General features: G+C 56.3%; 1 protein-coding gene across 2 annotated transcripts in view; it reads right to left on the reverse strand.

The window, feature by feature from the left end:
• Nucleotides 1–6193: 6193 nt before the first annotated feature.
• Nucleotides 6194–24311, reverse strand: part of COLQ (collagen like tail subunit of asymmetric acetylcholinesterase) — a 62277-nt gene continuing 44159 nt past the window's right edge. For both annotated transcript variants that reach the window (XM_062179100.1, XM_062179092.1), the window contains exons 11-17: nucleotides 21775–21855; nucleotides 16066–16180; nucleotides 10677–10816; nucleotides 9818–9937; nucleotides 9069–9189; nucleotides 7961–8063; nucleotides 6194–6800 (exon numbers count right to left, since the gene is read on the reverse strand). In XM_062179100.1, the coding sequence (XP_062035084.1) occupies nucleotides 6731–6800; nucleotides 7961–8063; nucleotides 9069–9189; nucleotides 9818–9937; nucleotides 10677–10816; nucleotides 16066–16180; nucleotides 21775–21855 (750 nt within the window). In that variant the 3' untranslated portion in view covers nucleotides 6194–6730. The remainder of the gene's footprint in view (nucleotides 6801–7960; nucleotides 8064–9068; nucleotides 9190–9817; nucleotides 9938–10676; nucleotides 10817–16065; nucleotides 16181–21774; nucleotides 21856–24311) is intronic.

Here is a 24311-nt window from a genome sequence, read left to right on the forward strand (position 1 = left end):
GCACCTTGGTGAGGATGGCTGGAAGCAGTCTCACCCGAGACCGTCAACCAAGGCCTGTCAGGCCTCTGCAATGTGGCCGTCTCCGAGTGGCCAGCCGCCTTCTGTGATAACTGGTGTCTTCTAGAATGACAGTTCCAAGAAGCTGCATAGCCTTCTAGATTCTAGCCTGGGAAGTCACACGGCATCACAGCCACAGTATTCTATTTGGCCAAAGCCGTTCAAAACTCACAGGGATTCAGGAGGAGGGGGCACAGACCTCACTATTTTAATGGAAGAGGATCAGAAAGCCATTCAGCCAGAGTCCCCACCTTCTCACATTCTCTTACTCAGGTCTTCTATCATTATTCTAAGGCAAGTCTCACCAAAGCAATGACTCTGAAGCTAGCCAGAGACCTTGTTAGAAATGCAAATTTTCGGGGCCAGCTCTACAGCACAGCGGGTTAACGCCCTGGCCTGAAGCGTTGGCATCCTATGTGGGTGCCAGTTCTAGCCCTGGCTGCTCTGCTTCTGATCCAGCTCTCTGCTGTGGCCTGGGAAAGCAGTGGAAGATGGCTTGAGTCCTTGGGCCCCTGCACCCATGTGGGAGACCCAGAAGAAGTTCCTGGCTCCTGGCTTCGGATCGGCACCTTTTTGGCCAATTGGGGAGTGAACCAGTGGATGGAAGACCTCTCTTCTCTCTCTCTCTCTTCCTCTCCTCCCTCTCTCTGTGTAACTCTGACTTTTGAATAAATAAATAAATCTTTAAAAAAAAAAGAAATGCAAATTCTCAGGCCGCATCCCAGACCTCCTGAATCAGAAGCTCTGGCGTGGGGCCTCCCACTCTGTGTGACAAGCCTTCCAGGAGTCTGACATTTGAGAACCACTGCCCCAGGACCAAACGATGACCCTGGCCACGCATCTGCCTTCGACCTCTCGTCCCAGGAGAAGGAGGGTTTGGGGCATGCAATGGAGAACCGTACATGGGTTTATAGGTTGGAACACTGAAGACCAAAATCTAAAAGGGCTGGGGGGAGGGGCCGGAGGGGCAGGGCCAGCCATGTCTTCATCGTCCTTGAAGAAACTGTAGCGGCCCAGCAACTCCACTGAAACTGCATGACATACTGGTGTCTTCCACAGCAAATCTCAGTGCTACAGGAGACATCCCCATACCTTTTTTTTTTTTTTTTTAAGATCTATTTATTTATTTATTTATTTGAAAGTTACCGAGAGGCAGAGAGAGAGAGAGAGGTCTTCCATCTGCTGGTTCACTCCCCAGATTTGGCAATGGCCAGAGCTGTGCCCATCCAAAGCCAGGAGCCAGGAGCTTTTTCTGGGCCTCTCATGAAGGTGTAGGGGGCCCAAGCACTTGGTCCATATTCTGCTTTCTCAGGCCATAGCAGAGAGCTGGATCAGAAGTGGAGCAGCTGGGACTCGAACCAGCTCCCATGTGGGATGCCGGCATTGCAGGCAGCAGCTTTACCTGCTTTGCCACAGCCCAGCCCTGAGTGACCCCCTTTCATTTCTACAAATAATAAGTGGTGAGGCCAGGGAAACCGAGGGCAGAAGCTATAGTTAATTTCTTCCTGTATTAAAGCTGCTTCTTGTAGTTGTCTGATCCTTTATTCTTTTAAAAAATGATTTTTTAAAAATTTATTTGGAAGAAAGAGAGGGAGAGAAGAAACAGCTTCATCTGTTGGTTCACTCCCCAAATGGCTTCCATGGCCAGGGCTGGGCCAGGCTGAAGCCAGAAAAATGGAACTCCATCCGGGTCACCCATGTGGGTGGCAGGGCCTAAGCACTCAGGCTGTCTTCCACGGTTTTCCCAGGCACATTAGCAGGGAGCGGGATCGGAAGTGGTGCAGCTGGGACTCGAACGGGTGGTGCTCAAAACACCAGTGTTGCAGGCAGCAGCTTAACCCACGAGGGCACAACCCAGTCACAGTTGTCTGACTTAAAGTGAACTTTGTGAGACCGTGCGGAACTCAGGTGAACCCCTGAAGGCAAAGTGCGGTCTTCCCGCCCTCCTTCGGTGGGGGTGGGGCTGCATGAAGTCGGCCTGGGCAGTCCCTAGCCGGTCACTCACTCTTGTGCAATTTGTGACTCAGAATTGTAGGATTGTTCCACATGAAGAGAATACATCTTGCTCTTGGAAACTCTCTGGGTAAGGGTGGGCTGCTCAGGAATAACAATTGCCTTGGTGCTCAAGCCACACAAGTGGAAGTTCAGTTTCACTGAAAATTTGCATTGGCACTGTGGGGGCAGCTCCCGCGAAGCAGTCACAGGTGCATGTCGGTCCATTCCTTATAATGACTTTGGAGATTCATTAGCAGTGTGACCCACTTGTGGCTCCTGTTAGAGTGATGGATGGCCCATGTGTCCGTCCCACAGACACTCGAGAGTCTGTCCTACCCCACTCCCAGGCACCTGTTCCTAGAGCTACCAAGCTTCCTTCCGAGATGTCAGTCAAAGAGCTTTCCAGGTGGGGCAGGACAGCCCCATCCTCATGCCGCCCTGGCTATGGCAAGGAGCTCCGGGACTGGCCTGGGTCCTTGGCTCTCAGCGTAGCAGAGCCAGGGCCTCTGTTAGTGGTGAGAGCGCCCACAGCAGTCCAGCACTGCCTGAGTGAAAGAGGCAGTCCGGACAGCCCTGCCATTCATCAGACTGTCCCTGCACTCCGCTCAAGCCAGCTGCCAAGGTCACCAGACATGGTGTGTCTCCTCGGGCCTCCCCTACAGGTGTCACGTGTCCTAGTACTGCTCTCTTTGAGTGACTGCTACTTTTCTTTTCTTTTTTAAAGATTTGTTTATTTGAAAGGTAGAGTTACAGAGAGGCAGAGAGAGAGAGAGAGGTCTTCCATCTGCTGGTTCACTGCCCAGATGGCCGCAATGGCTGGAGCTGTGTGGATCTGAAGCCAGGAGCCTGGAGCTTCTTCCAGGTCTCCCACGTAGGTGCAAGGGCCCAACAACTTGGGCCATCTTCCACTGCTTTCCTAGGCCATAGCAGAGAGTTGGATCGGAAGCAGAGCAGCCAGGGTAGGACTGGCGCCATATGGGATACCGACACTGTAGGCGGCAGCTTTACCCGCTAGGCCACAGTGCTGGCCCCAACTGGCGCATTCTTTGTAAGGACGTCCCCAGTCTCACCTTGTCACTGCTACCATTGTGAAACGCTGGGATGGAAAGCATGGGCTGTGAGACTTTCGCAGCTGGAAATGCCATCAGCGAGGAGGGAACCGGCCGAGCTTGCCTGGAAGATCTGAGTCACTCTGACCCACAGAGGCAGCCGCCGCTTCTAAGCTAGAGGCACAGCTCCCGGGGGTTGGTTTCCAAGTGCACCATTCCTTATTTAGCTTAACTCCTAGTCCTCAAAGGAATCGGGTCCTGGCTCCACTCTGCAGCCTGGGCCCTTTCTACACAGCCTGCTCCATTCACAGTCTGCCTAAATCCTGTCGCTTCCCAAATCCTGTCACCAGCTCGTCTCTGGCTTGGCTGAGATGCCTGCGGCGAGTCAGGGACCCTACCTGCCGGTCTGCCCAGACAAGTTCAGTCGATGACACAGGACAATTAAGCGGCGAGTTAGTGACGGAGCCAGGCTTCAGGCTTCGACCCCAAATGCACAAATGCAAATCTTCTGTTTTATTCTGCACATCTCACCATGTCTTTCCCTACCTCCCCGAGTAGACCAAGGCCAGTCTTCTCCCACATCTGCCCCAAGCGGCTTAGCACCTGCTCCTACCCAAAAGGAGCCAGGAGAGCAGAGAGGACCTCCAGAAAGGACAGTGGGTGCCCCACAGTGCTCCTGGAGACTTGGCTGTTGCTGCCATGGTCCAGCTCCAATTCAATGAGCAGGCACCGGGCCTCGGAGACCAGGAGTGAGTTGGGGGGTAGGCATGTGACTCCAAATCAGGCCGAGGAGCCTCAAGGCAAGGACTTTCTTGAAAGCCATTGGAGCAGACATCCTGGCTTTCTCTGGCTATTGCAGGGTGCAGGCATGAGCCCGAACCTGCAGCACTGGACTTATACACCCCACAGCTCAACAGAAACAAAGCAGAGAAACGGGGCGGGAGCCTTGACTGAATCAGGCCTGATCTCTTCCCACCCCGCCCCCGCCCCCGCCCCCTGCCCCATTGGACTTCTCAAGCCCCATGAGCCAAATAATGCCATCCTGTGTTTTTTTTTTCACTTTGGATTTTCCGTTTCTTGCAAACCGAAGAGTCTGGAGCGGCACAGCCACCAACCGCTTCTCGGATCCTGTCTGCCATTCCATGTGACAGCCTCGGCAGCTCCTCTGTGCTCTGAAGTCTCTTCCAGGCACAGATCCGGAGGCTGTGAGAAGGGCTGAGCCACAGGTCGGGGCAGGAGCCCAGCCTCCTTGTTGGTGTCCTTCCAGCCCCGGTATCCCGGGCAACGTTTGCTTGGGACAGGGGACCTGCTGGATACTGCCCCGTGCCTGCCTGGCTCACTTCCGGGGGCCCAAGGCAGCACGTTACCCGCTTATGCTCCCAGGGAACCTGCTCCCTACATCCCAAAGGTAGCGTTTCCGGGAAGGGCTCGGGGGGCTACATCTTCCCTGATCTCTCCTCTGCCATTTCAAAAAGCCAAAGGCCTTGAATCCTTTCACACCGGTGCCTTTCAGAATCTTCCCTGGAGACAGCAGGAGACAGGCCCACCCCAAGGCTGCAGGTCCAGATGAGAGTATAGGTGTCACTCGCATACCCAGTGTCTAACTATCTACGCTACAATCCAACCCACAAGTGCTGATTAAACACGTCTGCCTGCCTACCTTATGGAGAAATCTCCACAGGGCTCCGAGGCCAGGTTTGAACTTGCTGTGAGTGGGTTCCGCAAGCGCCTGTGCCCGCGTGTGGCTGCAGGGCAGGGTGGGGCCGGGCCCCTGCTTTTCTTACCCCTGCCCTCCCCACGCTGAGAGGGGGCCTTGTGCACCGGTGGAAGCCTCAGTCTGCAGTCCCTACAATCGGCTCCTCCCTGTCCCCGCCCCTCAGGCTTAGTGGTGGGCATGGGCCATACCCAGGAGGGCAGGCACAGGAAGAGGCCTGCACAGGCCCTGGACACGGGCTTAGGGCCACTTGGGCAGGAGGCTGTGGTTTACTGGGTATTGGAACACAGTCTAGAAGGGGGCCAGGCCAGCCTCGGCCGTCACATCGCCTCGGCCCCATGGGCTCCTTGCCATGGGGAGGGTACAGAGTGGCATCCTGCCACCCTTCTTGGCCAGGTTCCAAGGAGGACCTGGATCTCCATCCTGTCCTAAACAAGGTCCTAACACAAGGCATGCGGACAGGGCGGGGCTGGCAACCCCAGGCTTTGTGACCTTGGCCAAGTCCCACGGCATCCCTGGCCCCAGCTTCCTCTCTCTTCCCTGAGGAGGCTGGGTTGCTGCCACCTTCTAGAACCCTCTGCAGATCCCGGGAAGCAGACTGAACCCAGACCCCCTCACTCTCCCCAGCAGTGCTGCAAGGCTGGCCCATCCCCGTAAGGAAGAGAGAGCCACGGTGGTAAAGGAACGGCCTTTATTTCTCCACTTCCCATCCGAAGCCTCACGGTGATGGCAGCAGCTTGGAGGCAAATCTCCCAGGGCCTGCAGGAGAGGCGGCGGGGCCAGGCTGCCTGGCGCGCCCACCTCTGCACACACGGCTTGGCCACGAGATGCCCACTCCTGCCTGCTGAGTCCCCAGCACTCAGGCTCACTGAACAGCTTCGTGCCACAGCCCAGGGGTGCCTCTTGGCCTGGCAACAAACGGGCAAGTCCCATCCGAAGTGTGGTGCGGTGCGGGGCACACCAAGCCAGCCAAGCCGCGCTCAGGACGCTGGCGGTTGGGAGGCAGCTCACACACATGCAGCGCAGCCGTCCTCCAGCAGGGGGAGACATCCATCCAGCACACGGCGCGGGCCGCAGACACAGGTGCGCCACGGGGCGCTTCCCGGGAGTTCGCAGGGAGCAAGGAGGTGGCGCTGGGACAGGAACAGTCTCTGCCTAGAGGGCGGGCTCAGCACCTGCCCGGTGGATCTCCCCAGCAGGAAGTGGACACGACGGGCATTCGCACACACATCGGAAGTCAAAGTGCAGAGGGAGCCACAAGGTCCAGATGATGCTGGCTGTTTCCCTTTGGGCCATTCTCACATGGCAAGGGGCCTGGTGAGCCACCTCCCTCTCCTCGGGGTGAGCCTCAGTACTTTTCATGGTTGGGTCTCTTCCTGGGAGCCCCGCCCACCTGAGGCTCGGCTGGGGGATCCTCCGTGGGTGTGCAGTGAGAGCCACACCAAGAGAACATGTCCTGTCTCAGCCTGTGGCTCCCAGGCCTTGCTCTGGCTGGGAATGCCCACGTGTGCAGGGGTCCGGAGGTTGGGGGGCCTGGACACCGGCCTCCCCAGAACAGATCAGAACACACCGCAGCAGCCCCACAGGTCTAAGAGGGTCTAACAGTGCAAAGCCGATCCACGGCCCGGGGCCGGCGACATTCCCCAAGAGAAAGGGCAGCTGGTGGCCGGCCATCCGGCCGCGTAGGAGCGATGGGGACAGTTCCAGCGTGGGCGTGCAGGTTTCCCAGAACTTCAGATTAAGACAGGATACAGTGGTCCTAAATTCTTCCGGTCAGAATGAGTGACAAGCACATCTTAGTAGCGAGCATCTGTCCCTGTTTGTGTCGCACAAAGGTTGGTGGGAGCTAGCCCGGGACAGCAGCAGACCAGCTGGAGGAGGGCGGAGCTGCTGCCAGTGGCGAGGGGGGCAGGCCTCACGTGAAGTAGCGGCAGGGCGTGGAGTCGATGTAGCAGTACTGCGTGCACCGCAGGTCCCCGTACGACCTGAAGGAGGCAAGGGCACGGTCAGGGTCAGGGTCAGGGTCAGGGTCAGGGTGGAGGTGGGCAGCAGGCAGAGGAGCTCCTGCCGAGTTCTAAGGGGCCACTGTGGTGACTTCTGGGCAATCCTCATCACAGCGCAACTCCTGCTGCCACGTGGGGCCGGGGGCCAAGCATTCTGGTTTTCTATTCATCTAGGCTGAGGAGTTGAGTCAGTTGCTGGGATTTCTCCCATGGGCCCCAGCCGAGGGAGCTGGGTGCGGGAGTGGGCATCTAGGTGGGATGCTCCTCTCCTCGCCCGTGAGAAGCACTGGATGGGTGCTAAGGGTCAGTGTCTACGCAGTCCAAGATGGCAGCTACCCGCCACGTGGGGCCCCTGGGTTCTTGAATTAATTCTAAGTAGGTTCAATGTGATGGGGGCTGCCCCATCGGGCAGTGCGGTCCATGCTGCTGACATAACCCCGAGACACACATGTGCACACCACACCAGCGGAATGGCACATGAATGCTGGTAAGACCCCCGCGTGCAGTGGGGTACAAGAGGGCAGGGCCTTCCAAAAGGCGAGGGTTACAGAGCCACACGATCCTCTGCAAGGCCCCGCCCACAAGGCACACAGAGCCATGGTAACCACTAGGCACAGAGGGCTCCCAAGGCAACAGTGGGGCAGAGCCTGCCTGGTGGCCATGTCTGCCCAGCTCAGCCTCAGGTCCACAAGCTGCTCCCACTGAGCCTGTGCCGGGTGCTGATGTGGCTGCTGCTGCCCGCCCACAGGCTGTTTTCATCACCATCCCTCTGTGTCCTCAGAGTACCAGGGATGGGAGAAGGCTCTGGAACACCTGTGTGCAGGGCGGGCAGCGCTGTGGCACAGGGGGGTAGGCTGCCGCCTGTGAGGCTGGCAGTGTCCCCCAGGAACGCTGGCTCGAGTCCCCACCCCCTCACTACCCATCCAGCTCTCTGCTGTGGCCTGGGAGAGCAGAAGATGGTTCAAGTCCCTGGGCCCCTGCAGCCACGGGGGAGACCAGGATGGAGTTCTTGGCTTCGGCCTGGCCCAGTCCAGGTCACTGTGGCCGTTTGGGGAGTGAACCAGCAGAGAGAGAAGGCACACTGGTGGGGGAGGGGCCGGGAGGAGGGCTTCCATGGCTGGGGGGGGGGGGGGGCTGCCTACCCAGGGAGATAGGTCTCACAGGTCAGGTAGCCAAAGTCGGAGCCGTCACAGTCCTCCACGCCCTCGTGTCGGTGACCGTCTCCACAGTAGGCCCGGCGACAGCCTGAGGGGACCAGACCCAAGCAAGCACAGCCGTGAGAGGGGGCGGGGCTGGGGGACGCCCCGCCCAAAGGACAAGGCCGGGGCATCACGTCAGCCCGAGGCCTGCCCTCCACGCAGCTTCTGACTCTCGAGGGGTCTCCCCGTTGGCCCCACGGCCTCCACTGACCACTGTGGACAGGAACGTCGCTGGTTCACTCCCCGGGTCCTGTGACACCGGGACACTGGGTGCCGCCAGAGAGCGCCCCAGGTGGAGGAGAGGGGTGGGCTCAGCTTCGAGTCCCTGGGGAACCACCTGCCCTTCAGCAGAGCCCTCAGCTGTCACACAGGGAGGGGCGTGGCAGTGCGGTTCACGCTCATGTGCGCTTACTCGTGGGGTCTGGGCCAGCAGCAGAGGCCACCTCAGGCAAGGCCAGTCTCCCAGTGTTGTTCCCCCCAGAAGCGCCATGGGACAGTGCACGGACGCACCGACAGAGCCCACCCCGGCCACCCACGCCCCTCTCGGCACTGCCACCATACCGCCCAGCGTCTCAAGGGCAGGAGGGTCACTGTGCCTCACATGCCCCAGAAAGGTTCAGTGAGACAGCTGCTGGTCGCATCGGGCCCAGGGGACCGCGCAGGGCAGTGAGGCTCCCGGCTGCACCTGGCGCTCCATCCCGCCAGCCTGCCCTGCGGCCTAGGAGCGGGCCTTGCGCCTAGAGCTCGGCCTGGGGAAAAGGGAGCCCCTATTCCGTCGGGCCTCTACCTTTTGCCTCTCTCTCCAGCACAGGAAGACAGTGCCTGGCCCTGAATGCGGGTTTCCAAGAAGTGGGAGTCGGGGAGAGGCAGGATCTGGGACCAGGCCCCTGACTGCCACCCCCGCTGAAGTGCTCAGGAGGTGGAAGCCCCTCCCCGGCTCTAGAACATCCTCCCCCCTCCCCCCACGCCGAGCTGGCGGCCAGGGCTCGCCCCACACCCCCACCCCCACGGGCTGTTGCGCCCCCCCCCCCCCAGGCTGCGCCACACTCACGGATGCAGCTGTCACCCTCATCGGTGTTGCCATCATCACACTCCTCCCCCGGCTGCAGGACCCCGTCCCCACAGGTGCCGTGATGGTCTATGGTGTAATCCACTGGGTAGAAAGGGGTGAGCTGGCCAGAGAGAGACGGTGTTAACCAGAGGATGGCTCAGCCGGGCAGCCAGGAGGCAGCGCGGCCGCTGGCCCTGGGGATCCATGCTCTGCTTCCTCCCGGGGGGTGGGAAAGGTGCTCCTCCCCTGCGGCCCAGAGCTCTTGGCTGGGGGCGTGCTGGGTCCCAGGAAGATGGCAGCCCGGGTGGGTCTTGAGGCACGTGGGTTAAACCACCTCCTGGGATGCTGACATCCCATATCGGAGTGCTGGGTGTGCAGCCCTGGCTCCGCTGCTTCCCACCCAGCTCCCTGCCAATGCACCTGGGAAGGGGGCGGAAGAGAGACCCCGATGGAGGTCAAGGCTCTTGGCTTTGGCCCTGGGCCAGCCCTGGCTGTTGCAGCCATCTGGGGAGTGAACCAGCAGAAGTAAGATCTTGATCTCTTTTTCTATCTCTGTCTCTGTTATCCATATCTGTCTCCCTCTCTGCTGCTCTGCTTTTCAAGTAACTAAATCTAAAAGCAAGATTGGCCGCCTGGCGGGACGCGGATACAGACACCACATAGAAAGCTGAGGCACGGAGCGAGTGCGGCTCCTTCCGGTCCCCCTGCCCAAGGGTGCGCCTGTGTCCTGGGTAGGGGCGGCGGGGCACCTGGATGGGGAGCCAGCCAAGGCTGTCCTTGAAGTACAGCGACCTCTGGTCTCTGCGGAAGGCAATGGCGTTCTGGGTGCTCAGCCTCTCCAGCTCCTCCTGGTTGTTGACCACAAAGATCTGCCAGGGAAGGCACCGGTGAATGTTCGAGAACACACATCTGCACGGGCCAGCGTGCCGGCGTCCACTTCCTACCACCTCGCCCGTCCCTAGGGTCCAAGTCTGAAGTTACAGCACCTCCCTCGCAGGCATTTTAAATACTCCCGGGACCTGGACTAAGAGGTGACGGCCTCCAGTAAGTCATTTCACATCCGGAAATGATCCCAACAATGGGCCTCCTCGGAGCAATCCCAACGCTGTTGCCTAGGCGAGCGGCAAGCTGGGGAGTGACCCAGGAATACCCAGGAATACCCAGGACGGGGGCGGGGTTTGTGATGACTTCCTGTCCAGGGTGCACGTCGCTAGGGTGCTAGGGGGCTGGCGTGAGCCGAGAGCTGGTGATTGGGAAGGCCCGGTGAAGGGTATGCGAGCTCATTACACACTTTGTTCTGCTATTACGTTGTTATCAAAAGTTGAGAATGGCATTTACAGCGTGGTAATGGCATGGTGGTGGTCCTGCATGGTGGTGGTCCCACTACATGGTAGTGGCATGGTGGGATTTCAGCCGAGACGACTCGCACACAGCCTGTTTGTATAAATCAAAGTCACTCTCTGCAAAGAGCCCGCATGGACCATCATCACGGGGAAACTGGCGTGTTTTCATCTGATGTTCTGATAACGCAGGGTGTGCCCAGATTCAGGGGGGCGCGGCACTCTACCAGACAGCGGCCGGCGGCCCCACACACACAGGGGACCTTACCACAGGAACTCGCGGGGAGCTGGGCCCATACGCGGATTCCCCGTAGGAAGGGTTATTCACATTCAGGGGCGGGCCGCAGAGACATCTTCCTGGAGGCCCGGGAAAGCCTCTTTCCCCCTTGGGTCCCGTCACAAGTTGTCCTAGGAAGCAACAGACTGCTGTGTTACCAGAGCCAAAGGCAGAAAACCAAACAGCCTGGCGAGATGGGAGCAGCCCTTTCAACAGAAGGGTTCAAACCCACAGCAAGTTAGGAGAGGTTCAAAGAGATGATTTGTATCCAAGATGTGGAGGGGAGGGAAGAGATACAAGCTAGTAGGAGACATAGTTTCCCCCTCCTCCCTGCCTTGGAATCAGTCTGGTGCTGCAGCAGCCCTTTTGCAGCCATGAAGTAAGAAGTATGAGCCATAAAGTACACATTAAGGAAAGACAAGAGGCTTCTGGGGCCTAGGGCTCTGACACTGACACAGGCTGAACTAAAGCCAGTTACTGTCCACCTCTGGATGTCCTTGTTGAAGAAAAACCAGGCCTTGTTTGTTTAGACCCATTATCAGTGAGCAGCAGCAGGCAGCATCTTAGACAAACGTACTGCTGCCTGACGAGGTTCCTGTTGTTGCTGCCTCTTATATACGGACAAACAGCCAAGGGTGCGTTTCTCGGGCTTGTTCTGGGAGAAAAGGGAACGTCTGCAAACGCTCAGCCCCGTTAGGGCCCTCTGATCCCGAGAAAGTGAGGACACGCCCTGGAAAGAGCACACCAGGAAGGGGGCTCTCTCCCAGTGTGGGAGAAATCCTCGGACAGCAGCTCCTGCCTGGACTTTAGAGAGCCCCGATGCCCGGGGCCCCGCCCAGCCCGGGGCCGAGTACCCGACCACAGGACGGAGGCGTCTGCACTGTGCCTCCGGTGTGCCCCAAGGCTGAGAACTCGTGGCCTTAGGAAATATCACATTGCACAGGCACGTTCACCACCCCACCCCCACCCCCGCCATCACTCTTCCTCCCTCCCTCCCTGGGTGCCTCCTAACTCCCTGCTGATCTGAGCCCAGACGTCACTCCCTGGGGGAAGCCTTGTTCGAATGTCCACGCTGACCCTCTGTACTGGGAGACAGTCTCGACCAGGGCCACGCCCCACGGAGCAGGGCGCCACGCCCCGCGGGGCAGGGCTGGTGCCTGTTCACATCCCCTGGGGCTCAACACACAGTTCAGGTCTGGGCTGTGTTTGATGACTGAAGGCATCAGAGAACAGACGAAAGTGCACCAGCTAACTGGAGAGAGAAGGTCTTCAAAAAACCTCGAAATCACACTGTAGCTGGTGCCGGGGCCCTCCCAAAGGAAGAGGGGAAGGAGAAGCAAAGATGGCGCCAACAGAAATAAAGACACAGCCCTCCTCGTGGTAAAGCGAGGAGGGGGTGGGTTTCAGGGGGTGTGACACCTGGCCAGCGGCCCTGGGAACATGAGCACAGGTCCCAGAAAGACAGGAACTAAAATTACGCCAGGTGACACAGCCAGTCAGGACCCTGGGGTGGCAGCTACAGCTGGAGAGGGGGCCCCCCAAGGAAGCTCCTGACCCCCCAAGACCCCCTGAGCTGGCTGGCAGGTGCGTCCAGGATTAGAAGGCTGATGACCCAAGATGAGGCGAGGTCTGCCCACTGCCTGCGCCGCGCCAGGGCGGTCTGTCCTAACAAGGGTCAGGGACACAACTCTGACTTCCACAGGAGCCCAGAGAGATGGAGACCGCAGCAGCCCCGGGGCATTGTGGGTAACGAAACACCTGGGGAGAATGAAGTGGGAATGCTCCGTAGACACGGATGTAAGAGGAGCCTTGGAGCAGCCTTCTGGAATGTTCTGTGCCCCCAGCGGGCTCCTCCCGCACGCACCGTGTCTTAGCGGGTCAGGAGCCTGTCCCATTAGCCAGCTAATGAGCAAAGAGGCTGAGATTTGAGCTCCTGCTTGGCTTAATTAACACCATGCCGCCCTCAAGTCCAACGGCCAGGAAGACGGATGCCCTCAGGAAGCTGGCAGTCCCCAGGTACCACACTGATCCACTTACATCCTGTCTGGGGGCAGGAAGGGCTCGGCCCAGTGTGTAACCTAGTTAGCGCAAATTACATCCGAAAGGCACGCTGCCCTCCTTCCCTCCCTGCCCCGCAGCCCCTCTCGCCCTGGGACCCAGGAGTGCGAAAGCTCCCACGCCGCTACCTCCCCCTGCACCCTCTGGCCTGGCTCTGGGCACCAGGACCCGGCAGGATGTGGCAGGCAGCCTGCTGCCACGGCTGCACTTTCGCCGCCGCTTCCTCCCAGCTGTCCGAGGTGCATCCGTTACCCTGCCCGTTTCCTGCCAGGCAGCTCCGAAGGGCACGGCAGCCCAACTTCCCTACCTTGACCTCGACGCCACCCTGCAGGCGGCGTACCTGGCTCTCCGCCTTGGCCCGGGAGCCTCCCGCTTCCACCGGCTGCAGAGACAGCGGGTCAGGAGGGGACGCACACACCCATCTGCAGCGGCTGCGGGGGAGGGGGGGCCGTGCGCGGGGCATGGTGACCTGCAGAAGCCCCTTCTCTCAAGGCTCCAAGTTCCGATCGCTAAAGAAAGGACGGGACTTGGGCAGGGCAGGTGTGCAGGCTCCAGAGCCCACGGATGGTACCCGACGGATTGGGGTCCGGGTGGGGGGCAGTCGTGAGCACAGTCCTGGGGGCAGGAAGCCACCTGCTCCCTCGGACGATGGGACTTCCAGGGCCGGCTTTCCCTGGCAGCCTTAGGAGTCACTGGGGACCGGTTCTGAGTCCGCATTACTACCACTGGTCCTGGCCCAGGGCAGGGCTGTAAACACCTTCTCTCGTAAACACCTTCCTCCCCTGCTCTTCCCACCGCCAGATTTTCCCGAGCAGCAGGATCAGCAGGATCGCTGCCCCCGTTCGCCTTTCTCCTCGTCAGCCCCTCACTCTTGGAGTTCTTAGAAAGGCAGTGACGGGGCCGGCGCTGTGGCATAACCGGAAAAGCCACCGTCTTAGTGCTGGCATCCCATACAGGCGCCAGTTCGAGTCCACTTCGGATCCAGCTCCTTGCTATGGCCTGGGAAAGCAGCAGAAGATGGCCCAAGTGCTTGGGCCCCTGCAACCCACGAAGGAGACCCAGAAAAAGCTCCTGGCTTCGGATTGGCACAGCTCCAGTTGTTGCACCAATGGAGAGTGAACCAGCAGATGGAAGACCTCTCTCTCTCTCTCTCTCTCTTTCTCTCTGTGTGTGTAACTCTTTCAAGTAAATAAATAAATCTTCAAAAAAAAAAGGAAGTGATTCAAAGGCAGGCGTGGAGAGGTGATGCCAGCCCAAAGAGATGGTCCACGCTCCACCCATGACACGTACCCCACTGGCCTAGTATCAGACCCCGCCCTGCACATCAGTCACCCCCGGAGAGCCGCCCTTTCAGTGGTCATGGGAGGCCGCGCTGGAGACGGGGCTTTGACAGAAGCGGAAGAGTCTGCTGGGGGCTCAAGGGTGACAGCAGTAGGTTCCCACCCAGCAGAGAGCAGGACGTCCCCTGGGGAGTGGTGGGAGAGAGGGAGGGAGGGAGGGAGGGGGCTTACTGGAAGGGGGAGGAGGCAGGACTCCGCCAGGCCTGCGGAACGTTGGGGTTGCCACGCTCCAGAGCTGGCACTGCCAAACAGCGGCCCTGCCCTTCGCACGCAAGCACGTGCCCCGGGAGAGAGCCAGAATGCCTTACAAGTGGACAAACTTGGTGGGACCTTTAAGGCCTCTGTCTGCTAAGGACCACCCTTCTACAACCCCCACGCTCCCAGACTACGCCTCTGTCTTGTGACCCCCTAAGCACTCAAGGGCCACCAGAGCCTAGGCTTCGGCCACGCTCGCAGTCACCAGAGTTGGCCACTCATGGTCACGCAGCAAAGTCACACGCAAGCCAGAACCAAGGAAGGCGAGGAGCAGTGGAGGGGTCCCTCGGCCAAGTCACAGAAACAGGCATGCAACATCTCCAGCCCAGTTCTCTTAGCAAGTGGAGGAGGGAGCTCCCTGCACCCTGGGAGGTGGGGACCCCTGGATCCTGGGGAGGTGGGAGGACTCAGAAAGAACAGCGTGGCGGAGGGGGACGCTGTTGGGGAAGTCACCTCGGGAGCAGAATGCCTGGCCTTGGAACTGCCCAGGTGCCCATGAGGACAGCCAAGGCCAGGCATCCAGGGACCACGTGGGCCTGGCCAGCAGGTGCTTCTGAGCTGGGAGGGTTGATCAAGGGCAGGAGGAACCCTCTCTGACTTCTGTCATTATCTGCCAGGACCTGTGCTGCGCCCTCCACGGCCAGCTGGAGGCGTGGAGAGAACCCCCCTAACACCCTCCCACCCTGCAAACACCGGAAGTTGAATTTTCCCGGCACCCTGGCAGGCTGAAGGCTCTGAGTCAGCTTCGATTTGGTGTAAAGGTTCTGACAAGATAGGACATTTCTTAGCATCCCCTGATGGGGTACACTGGGGAGACATACCCTGTGAAAATTTTAAAGTGCTTTCCTTTGCCTTAGAACAAAGTTGGAATAAAAATTGCTTTCTGTTGTATACTCGAGGACAAAGGTCGCTGAGCAGCCTCCTGGGACTCAGCAATGCTGCAGTTACACAGGGGGTGGGCTCTAGGGGCGCAGCGAGGAGAGACAAGGGACCAAAAGGAAGGGCTCAGCTCACAAACTCAGCGAGGCTGAGCAAAGCGGCACCCGAGCGACGCCGCCCTGAGCTGTAGACTTTCAGCTGTTTCTCAGCAATCTCTTGCTACAGTGAACGCAAACAGACACAGGGCCGGGGAGATGGCATCGTGACTTCTAGGTTTAAGAAAAACAGGGGCCATTGCTGTGGCGCAGTGAGTTAACGCCCTGGCCTGAAGCGCCGGTATCCCATATGGGCGCTGGTTCGAGACCCGACAGCTCCACTTCCGATCCAGCTCTCTGCTATGGCCTGGGAAAGCAGTAGAAGATGGCCCAAGTCCTTGGGCCCCTGCACCTGTGTGGGAGACCAGGAAGAAGCTCCTGGCTTCAGATCAGTGCAACTCCCGCCATTGCGGCCACTTGGGGAGTGAACCATTGGATGGAAGACCTCTCTCTCTCTGTCTCTGCCTCTCCTCTCTCTGTGTAACTCTTTCAAATAAAACTAAAATAAATCCTAAAAAAAAAAAAAAGCAGAGTCATGAAGTATGTGTTTCTGGAAAAAGGTGTCAGTTGATGAATTATGTGCCTGTTATTTCTTTAAAAATAACAAGTCACTAATGTAATGTTTTTTCTTTTTATTCCCTCTCTCTGTTCTTTAAAACACCAGAATGCCCCGCTGTGGAGGGCTTAACACAACGATATTAAAGTGCCTCTGGCGGCTTCCACCTGGAACCTTGTGCCGAGCGCGGCTCTTACCTGCAGAGGGGGTGCCTGGCGGCCCTGGCGGCCCTGCTGGCCCTGGGCGACCAGGTTGACCAGGAGGCCCAGGCTTGCCGGCCGGGCCCATGAGTCCGCTGTCTCCCTTCTGTCCCTGGCAGAGAGAAAGGCAGAGCCTGTTAGGGCAGAGCGGCAGGGGCAGCCCCCCTTCCTCACTCATTCTGGAAATCGGGGAGCACCTTACACTCAGGAGCAAGAGCCCACGGCAGCCCAAGGGCTTGGCCACCAGCTCCTAAAACATTCAGGGCAAGTGGCATCTGACACGGAGCTTTATGAGAGTTTGTAGGCCTTGGTGGGTGGCACTCTGGCCTAGAAGCACGGCACGTGACAGCCGAAAGGGGCCCATCCCACCCACCGCCCTCCCGGGACAGAGAGCCAGCGGAGGCTCAGAGCGGGCCAGGGTTCTGGGTACCGTGCGGCGTCAGCGTGGCGGAGCTGGGCCAGCACTCAGGCCTTCTGTACGCTTGGCTCGGCTGTCTGCATCGCCCACCCGGGGGCCTCCTGCTGCTCTCAGGGTGCAGACCAACTCTCATCAAGAGCACCACGCCTCTTAACCGACTTCTCAGAGACCTCTCTCTCCTCCCCTCCACCTCCAGCGCTCAACTCCAGTGTCTCTGTAGCAAGCCTTCCCCGACCTCCCCACCTGGAGTCTGTGGGCCCCGTCGGGGGCGCTGACCCCGCCGCTGTCCCTCACCGTGCCTGCCCTGGCCATGGCATGTAGTTACGTCACTTCATCAATGCCTTCCCTGTGGGCTGGGGTCTATCTTGGTCACGTCCCTCCCCCACATCCAACAAGGGAAGAGACAGAAGCTGAAAACCCCAAGGGGAGGCAGCTCTGTTGATCTGTAAACGATTTCACCTCCACAGTGCACCCCGGGTGACGCGCAGCACGGCTTGGGGGGACGGTAAAACTCCATCCACACGGGTTTGTTGCGAGGCTAACCAGGATCTCAGAGATCAGAATGGGGTTCGCCAGGAGGAAGGGCCATGTGGAACAAGCTGATCAGCACAGCGACTGGCCCGGGGTCCTCTTTTCCACACAGTACAAGAAGTCCTGATGCTTAAACAGAGGTGCACCTGCAGCTCCAACCATTCCTGCCTCCTCCAGGAGCCTCCAGAGGAAAGATTAGCCTCTTTGGCCCCTCTCAAGCCCACCGTTGGGACTGACCCCAGGAACCAAGGTTCATGCAGGTTGTAGGCTCTGCCCCTGAGCAATTTGCTAAGGGTTCTCCCATGCCCCGGGCTTAAACGCTCAGTGATTGCTGTCTGACCCCTTTGGCCTGGCTCCCCTTCTTACACGTGGGCCTTGGCAGGCTGGCCCACCTGATGAAATGCAATCTTCCCCGAGCCTGGGAGCAGGCATGCATGGAACTCCTCTCCAAACTCAGCTGTGACGTGTGACCTGCTGCCTTGTCCACACAGCCCTGAGGGCCAGCTGGGAGTTCTTGAACTCTGTGTATGGAAGCTGTGAGGTCAGAGCTTGTTTCCAACTGCAACCTTGGGGTGGGGTGGGGGAGTTCTCCAGTCTCAGCCCTTCCACGCAGTAACCAAGATGGGTCCCAGGGTGGCAAAGGAAGTCACACCATCTTAATATAGCCACAGCTCGGGCAAGGTTTTCTAGCAGCCGTGCCAGCTGGCTCTGAGCACAGGAAATGCTCCCTGACTCCGACACCAGCAGTAGTGGAATATTCCAGTAGGGTCACCTGCTCAGGATCAGCACAGCCGCCACCAGCAGGCACTCCAGGAAAAACTTCTTTATCCCTCCCTTGCCCGGAGAGTGATCTCTCTCAAGGAAGGTGTTCCATCTCCTTAACTGACTTTTTTTTTTAGGTTTATTTACTTAGTTTTATGTGTTTGGAAGGCAGAGTGACAGAGAAGAGGGGACAGGGACTTTCCACCTGCTGGTTCACTCCTCAAATGTCTGCAATGGCCAGGGCTGGGCCAAGCCAAAGCCAAGAGCCAGGACCTCCACCTGGGATGCTCAGGTAGGCGGCAGGTGCCAAGTTCTTGGGCCATCACTGCTGCCTGCTAAGGGGCACATTAGCAGGAGGTTGGCTCAGAAGTGGAGGAGGGACTCGCATATGGGATGTGGGTGTGCCAAGCAGCAGCGTGTGCCAACTGATGGTTTCCCAGATAAAGTCAACAGCTGCTTCCCCAGGCTGTCCAAGGCAAGCCCTGACGTGTGAGTTGATGACCCGAAGATGGGGCCTCAGGAGACACCGGCCTCAGCTCTCAGTCCTGAGCCCAGGCTGGCTTAGCTGATGAGGGCGTCTTGGAGGAGGACGCCATTGACCTGGCCCTCAGTTTCCCCAGGGATAAACTGAGGTGATCGGACTAGGTGGTCTCTGAAATCCTGGCTCAGAAATTCTAATCCAAAACCCCTTCTGCATTTCTGACTCCTGGCTTTGGGCTGATCTACAGTAACCTCCAGAAACTTGCAACACCACTGGCCCAACACACCTGGTTCGCCCTTATGCAAGACTCACACAGGAGGAAGTTGTTTTATGATGAACAGAAAACACTGTGTAAGGCCTCCAAGGCCAACAACCCCTAGGATCTGGAGCTCCCCAGGTCTTCCCAACATCTCGTGGGAGAGAGGAGCTCATCCCCCCACCCTTTGAGCTGCCAAAGCAGGCCCAGGGGCAGCTTTCAGGATTCCTCCCCCAGAGTCCAGCTCAGTGGGCTCAAGAAGTAGCCTTCTGTGGACAGCATTTGGTCTCGTGGGTAAGACAGCAACTGAGATGTCTGCTTTCCATACCAGAGTGCCTCAGTTAGACCCCAGCTTCCTACTAAAGTGCACCCTGGGAGGTGGCAGGGGATTGGTTAGGTACCTGGGTCCCTGCCACCCATGTGGGTGACTAGGATAGTTTCAGGTTCCTGGCTTTGACCTGGCCAGCCCTGGCTGTTGCAAGCATTTGCAAGCTCCCAGCAGATAGGATCCCTATCTGTATGTCTGTTTCTCTCTCTCTCCCTTGCAAATAATTTTTAACTAAAAAGCAAAGAAATAGCCTTACTGGCTTTGGCTCTCACTAGGGAAAGATAAATACTGTCTAAGAAAGGAGCTAACGGACAGGACCCCAAGCCTATAAGATTATGTATGGAAACTATCAGCGGTGAGAAAATGATCCAAAGATTCCTACCTTTTTTTTTCTCTTCCCTTTTTCTGAGTCTGGTGTTTAGGCAATTGTCTGTGGTGTCACCGTGAAGCCATGACTGTGCCACTCACTGGAACATTCTGAAAACTGACTGGAACAATGTGCCTTCAAAGGTCACTGCACAGCTACACCAGCCAGACTGGAGCCTGCGTCACTTCTCCATTTAGTTGGAAAAGACCAGAATCGGCTCCTGAGTGTTTTCTTGGTTCTGAACCCTGACTGCGCGTTAGAGTCACAGGAGCAGCTTCTGGAAGCAAAGTCCTTGCTGCAGGCCGGTGGTAGCCCAGCCTGTGACAGTGAGGCCCAGGCCCTGGGGACAAACCGCCAGAGGCAAACTTGGAGCAGAGGCCTCTGGGCCCGGAGCAGGGAGTCTGCACTTAATCAGTCCCCGGGGATTCTGGGGCAAGCTCAGGTTTGAGAACCATGGATCTAGAACACAGAATTACTGAAAGATGGAAAAAGCTTTGCAGCCAGAGATCTTCCCCTCCCAGCAGCACAAATAATCTGGGTGGGCCTCTCTTGTCCAGGTAATGCATTGCCTACTCATTTAGTAAAATATGATGTCAATATTTAAAAATGTTCACAGGCCTGATGCTGTGGTATAGCAGATAAAGTCACTACCTGCAGTGCCAGCATCCCATATGGGCACCAGTTCGAGTCCTGGCTGCTCCACTTCTGATCCAGCTCTCTGTTATGGCTTGGGAAAGTGGTGGAGGATGGCCCAAGTCCTTGGGCCCCTGCACCCGCAGGGGAGACCCAGAGGAGGCTCCTGGCTTCAGATCAGCACAGCTCTGGCTGTTGTGGCCATTTGGGGAATGAACCAGTGGATGGAATACCTCTCTCTCTGCCTCTCTGTAACTCTGCCTTTCAAATAAGTAAATAATCTTTTTTTTTTTTTTAATTCTTGACAGGCAGAGTGGACAGTGAGAGAGAGACAGAGAGAAAGGTCTTCCTTTTGCCGTTGGTTCACCCTCCAATGGCCGCCGCGGTAGCGTGCTGCGGCCGGCGCACTGCGCTGATCCGATGGCAGGAGCCAGGTGCTTCTCCTGGTCTCCCATGGGGTGCAGGACCCAAGCACTTGGGCCATCCTCCACTGCACTCCCTGGCCACAGCAGAGAGCTGGCCTGGAAGAGGGGCAACCGGGACAGGATCGGTGCCCCGACCGGGACTAGAACCTGGTGTGCCGGCGCCGCAAGGCGGAGGATTAGCCTAGTGAGCCGCGGCGCCGGCCTAAATAATCTTTTTTAAAAAAAGTTCACAATGCTAATTAATATCTACGATAGCAAGCGAAAACGTGCACATTGTGGTTTTTAAGTTTTCCCACCCCTCCTCCTCTTCCCTCTCCTGTTTCCTGTCTTGTTCCTTTTACCAAGATCTATCTTCATTTAACTTTTTATCAGATTATTAGCTCTATTCTAGATAAAGAGTTTAGCGCTTTGTTTGAGAGAGAGAAAAAGGAAAAGAAGAAAAGAGAAAAAAAAAAAGAAGAGAAAAAGAAACCTGTTCTTCCACAGTCCAGACAAGGGCTGTTCAAAGTTGTTGCATCTCAAAAGTAATTTTGCTTTTCTTCTTTTCTTCCTACCTTTCCCACTCTTTCCTTTTAGAAAATTAATTACCTTTAAAGAAGAACCTAAGGATGATGCCTCTTTTTCGAGCTCTTAGACATAACTATAACTTATGAAACATAAGAATATCCTCCACTTAATACACTAAAAGGAAATGATTGGGTGTCAAGTCCTTGGTGATCCCCTTTCCCTGTTTTTCTGAATTTCCCAGGTTTCTTGTGATAACTGGATATTACATCTTTAATGAGAAGAGAGGCAAAAAGCAAACAAACTGGATGGAATCTAAATGTTCTCATCACAAAGATATGATAAGTATTGGAGGTGATACCTACATTAATTAGCCTGGTTTTATCATCCCACCATGTATACATGTATCAAAACACCACATGTACCCCATACCTATATACAATTATAACTTGTCTGCTAAAAATAAAATAAAACATTAAAAAATTTTTATGTGCAGAATATTTCTCTTCCAACACTAAAAAGCAAGTACAAATTATATCACCCGCTTTCTGGAGCCCCATTCCCTCACACGGCTCGACAGGGTCCCGGAAACCCTCCACAAGCTAATAAAAAGGGCCACATAGAAACCGTGGGCTGAGTTGGGGAAAATCCACCTATTGAGTTGAGACCCAGAGTCCCTTTAGCAGCATGGAAATAGTGGGGCTGTTCAGCGGGGACAGGCAGGCTGTCTGGGTTCAGTGACTGCCTTGGGTTTCCAGCCCCTGTCTGTTTTGGCTAAGACAGACTTAGCTTCTGGTTTCAGGCACAGCTTGGGCCTCCTACTCCATCCACCTCGGGCTCTAGGCAGCCCCAGAGAAGCCGAGTGGTTCAGCTCAGAAAACCCCGGAGCCTGGGGCGACAGAACATCTTGGGATGACCCCACCTACCCACTCTCTGTGTACCCCCCCCCCCCCCGGCCAGGAGGTTGACCCCAGGGGCGCGGTAAGCCCCAGCATCCTTACCTGCTTGCCTCGTTTTCCTGGTCTTCCCGTGGGTCCTCGGTGTCCCGCTATCCCAGGCTCACCCTTTGGACCCATTTCACCCTGGAAAGAAGAAAGAGAAGCAAGGGGAGGATTGGGGCATATGCTGTGGGTGCAGGTGTGGGTCTACACAGTCAGCGCCCACCAGGGCACTCTTCCTGATGTGGGTGTAGGTGTGGGTCTACACAATCAGTGCCCACCAGGGCACTCTTCCCGATGTCTCCAAATCTCTTCCTGGTGGCTGCTTGGGTGAGAGACGAGGTCGTGTCAAAGGCAGACACATCTTTCAAGGCAGAGGAGGAAGGAAAAAAGCTAACCCTGGGTGAATTATCTGTCATGGAAGAGAGACAGCCACACGGCAGAGCACAGGTTGGGGGCCAGATGGGAAAGACAACTCATTACGCAATGTGTTCAAGTGGGAAGCTTGTGCGCTCGTGCGCTTTGGTCACACAGGTGCCTGTGATGTCACAAGCTGTCCAGCAGAGGGCTTTGTCTTTTAGTTGAGATTTTTATGCTGTGCTTTGTTATGTGTTGGTTTAGACACAAGTTCAAATCCAAGCATCTCCCATGAGGATCACACCTTGCCAATCTGCAGGGGACACAGATTTGAGTCCTGGCTCACGTCCATTTGATTTGTAAGGCATTTTTTTTTAATGGGGAGAGATGTTTGAAACATATGTTGAAATGCTCCCTATGATTATCATAAACGGGGTAGAAAATAGTGCAAACAGTATTTTTAGCTGAAAAGCCTCATGTTGAACACCAGAACCAAACGCACCAAGTGCAGAATTTCATTGTTCAAGGACAATCTTTGCAAAAGCCTATTTTTCCATCTTAGTTCCTCTCCCCTCTCACGTTCTTCTAGGATTTCAGTCCCAACTACTGTTTGGGCCATGAACCCACACAACACACCATTCCTATCCACAGCAACCCCTCTACAGCCCAATGCACACCCACAAGCTAAGTGTAGCAGCAGCAACCATGAGTTTCTGTTGGTCAGCAGCCAAAGGAGAGCAAACAGCCAGGTTCCTTTCTATGTGCAGGGCACAGGCGGTGCTGCAGTGGAAATCCCAGGGAACGCCAGTACTGTCCCCAGTAAGAACCACGCAGAAAGCTCTGGAACAATCTGTCAGCTCAGCCAACGTAACGGGTATGACCTGACCCAAGCCACCGATGTCTTGCCTCACCAAGAATCATCTTTAACTATGATTTCTTTCCAACCCAGTGTCCTTGAACACTGGAGGCAGCGAGGGTGTGGGAAAGGGATGGGTCTGTGTGGCCACGAGAGGTGCCCACCCCACAACTTCACCTCGGCTGCTGAGGGGCCAGGGCTGTCTTGTTTGGCTGAGAGGAATCAACAGTTCAGCTTTTGAAAGAGACAGGAGGGAGCGCGGCCCTTCTCTCCATCAACTGGAGGCAGCCAGTAAGTTCTTGGTTTGACTTCTCTCCGAAGACCTAATCCCGGTTATCATATCAGCTCTGTCTTAAGGCAGCCTGCCACGACAGGGGAAGAAGTCTTTGGGGGCCAAGTCTAGGCGGCCGCACAGAGGCCAGAGCATAGGTCTGACTTAAGTTTACAGAAATGCATTGTTCTTTGATGTTCACCATTGCACTGAATGAAAACCTCGCCGAAAGGTTCTTAATTGAATTATTCTTTCCCCTTTAATGTTTCCTTTGATTTGTTTATAGGATGATTTGAGTTTTAAAAACCCAATACCCATTAAGGATATCAGGAACAGAGTTTCTGAGACCTTAAGACAGTAAGAAATCATAATAAATTGATGCATGGTGATTGACAGTATTTAATCACACTCTACCAACTGGATAAGGGCAGATAAAAATTGTTTGCCTCAGTTAGGAAAGTAAAACTTGAAAGTATTGGGGCCGGCTCTGTGACGTAGCAGGTAAAGCTGCCGCCTGCAGTGCCAGCATCCCATATGGGCTCTGGTTCTAGTCCCGGCTGCTCCACTTCGGGTCCAGCTCTCTGCTGTGGCCTGGGAAAGCAGTGGAAGATGGCCCAAGTCCTTGGACCCTGCACCCGCATGGGAGACCGGAAGTAGCTCTTGGCTTCCGATCAGTACAGCTCCAGCCGTTGCAACCAATTGGGGAGTGAACCAGCAGATAGAAGACCTCTCTCTCTCTCTTTGCCTCTCCTCTCTCTGTGTAGCTCTGACTTTCAAATAAATAAATAAATAAATAATAAAATTAAAGAAAAAGAAAAAAAAGAAAGCATCCCATTTTTCAAATTTTGAAGAGCCTTAGGCTCTGAGATCCAGATTACAATAATAATTTGCACTGGCAATTCCTTAAGGGAGAAGAACTCACACTACGGTGCTGGCTTAGGAGCTGTTCTGATCGGTCATTTGTGCCTTTCTGACTCTTGATCCTGACAGCTCAGCTCACCCATTCCCACCCTTTTGTCCCCAGGAAAGGTTTCCAAAAATCTGTCAGTCACTTGCTACCTTCACAATTTTTGTCACATCTGCATACCACTCTATGAACAAATATTTTTTAAGTTA

This window comes from Lepus europaeus, chromosome 2 (assembly GCF_033115175.1).
Source record: "Lepus europaeus isolate LE1 chromosome 2, mLepTim1.pri, whole genome shotgun sequence".
Classification (NCBI taxonomy): Eukaryota; Metazoa; Chordata; class Mammalia; order Lagomorpha; family Leporidae; genus Lepus; species Lepus europaeus.